Source organism: Hipposideros armiger, unplaced genomic scaffold (assembly GCF_001890085.2).
Source record: "Hipposideros armiger isolate ML-2016 unplaced genomic scaffold, ASM189008v1 scaffold_301, whole genome shotgun sequence".
Lineage (NCBI taxonomy): Eukaryota > Metazoa > Chordata > Mammalia > Chiroptera > Hipposideridae > Hipposideros > Hipposideros armiger.
The window spans coordinates 1,643,686-1,644,973 of record NW_017731651.1 but is presented as its reverse complement, the minus strand read 5'-3'; the positions used below and the strand labels follow the sequence as shown (position 1 = coordinate 1,644,973).

General features: G+C 60.2%; 1 protein-coding gene across 1 annotated transcript in view; it reads left to right on the top strand.

The window, feature by feature from the left end:
* The first annotated feature begins 25 nt into the window (after positions 1-25).
* Positions 26-1,288, top strand: part of DOCK5 (dedicator of cytokinesis 5) — a 217,688-nt gene continuing 216,425 nt past the window's right edge. The window contains exon 1 of the mRNA XM_019659565.1: positions 26-131. Coding sequence (XP_019515110.1) covers positions 89-131 — 43 coding nt within the window. The 5' untranslated portion in view covers positions 26-88. The remainder of the gene's footprint in view (positions 132-1,288) is intronic.

The window sequence follows — 1,288 nt, the reverse complement described above, 5'->3', positions numbered from 1 at the left end:
GCAGCAGCAGCAGCAGCAGCAGCAGCAGCAGGCGCCCCAGGAGCTGTAGCCGCCGCAGCCGCAGCCGCCAAGGGGCGAGGTCGCCGCCATGGCCCGCTGGATCCCGACCAAGCGGCAGAAGTACGGAGTTGGTGAGTACTCGCCAAGTGCGCGGGAGCGGCCCCGTCTGGCACCAACTTGGGCGGCGGACGCCGGGCACCGGGTGCGCGCGCCGCCCGGGACTGGGGTCCGGCTCCCGCTGCCCTGGAGAGGGGGGGCGCCGTCAGGACTGCACTCCCGCGGCTGCAGTCCGGGGACGGGTGGGGGGTCGGAGCCCTCTCCCGGAGCCCCGCAGGGGAAGTCACTCCAGGTTTTAAGAAGCCGAGTGCCTAAAAGTGCACTTGGGATCCGGGACGGGTCATCCTGCTCCTGAGCCCAAAGCTCCAGCGCCTGGCATGAACGGAAACGTCAAAGGCGACGGCGCTCGCCGGTGACTCCTTTTGGGGCCCCAGCTGCGGTGCTCGCGCCCCTCCTCCCCGTCGTGCGGTGTCATTCAGGAGTTTGCAACCGGCGGAGGACCGCAGAGCGCGGCTGGCGGTCCCAGTGTTCCCTGCCTCCCTCTCCTTAGGTTCCCTCTGAAGCCCCAAAGTGAGTTGGAGGCTAACAGTTGTGAAGTGAACGGGGAACTCGAGTTGTGTGAATGGGATGGAAGAGACCGTCACTGTGCGACATGGGAACGGGGGTCATCCCCGAACGGAGTGGATGGAGAGGGTTTAAGACAGCCTTCTGAAGCCCGAGTTTCGTCGTAGAATCAGATGAGGACACTTTTAAGGAAACCGTGAAAGATCCCGTGCTAGGCACCAGGCGTTCATAGCAGCGGTGCTGGAGGGAACCCGAGGCGCGCAGAGGGGTTGCTGCGGTGTTGGTTTGGATCCGAGACAAGCGGGGTTTTGACCCAGGTGAAAACCGTGGTCCTTCAAGTTTTCACTAAGGAGAGAGGTTGCTCAGGTCTTGTGGGGAAGCTGTGCCATTAGCGGGCGATTACGGTGGCACTTAGATTTCAGAGCGATACTCTAGTATAAACACAGATGTGTGCGTTGAGAATTTTATCACTTCCTCTCAGGTTCATTCATTTGGCCTTTTTGTAATCTCATCTTTTACTTCACTCCCTTCCCTGCCCCCCCCCCATTTTTCCTTACCTCACTGATGACTGAGGAGATATCCCTGAACCTGGTCAGTGCTTTTTGATGGCGATGTCACCTTCAGAGAGCCTCTTAACATCTCCAGGTGCTTTTCAACTCTGTAGGCA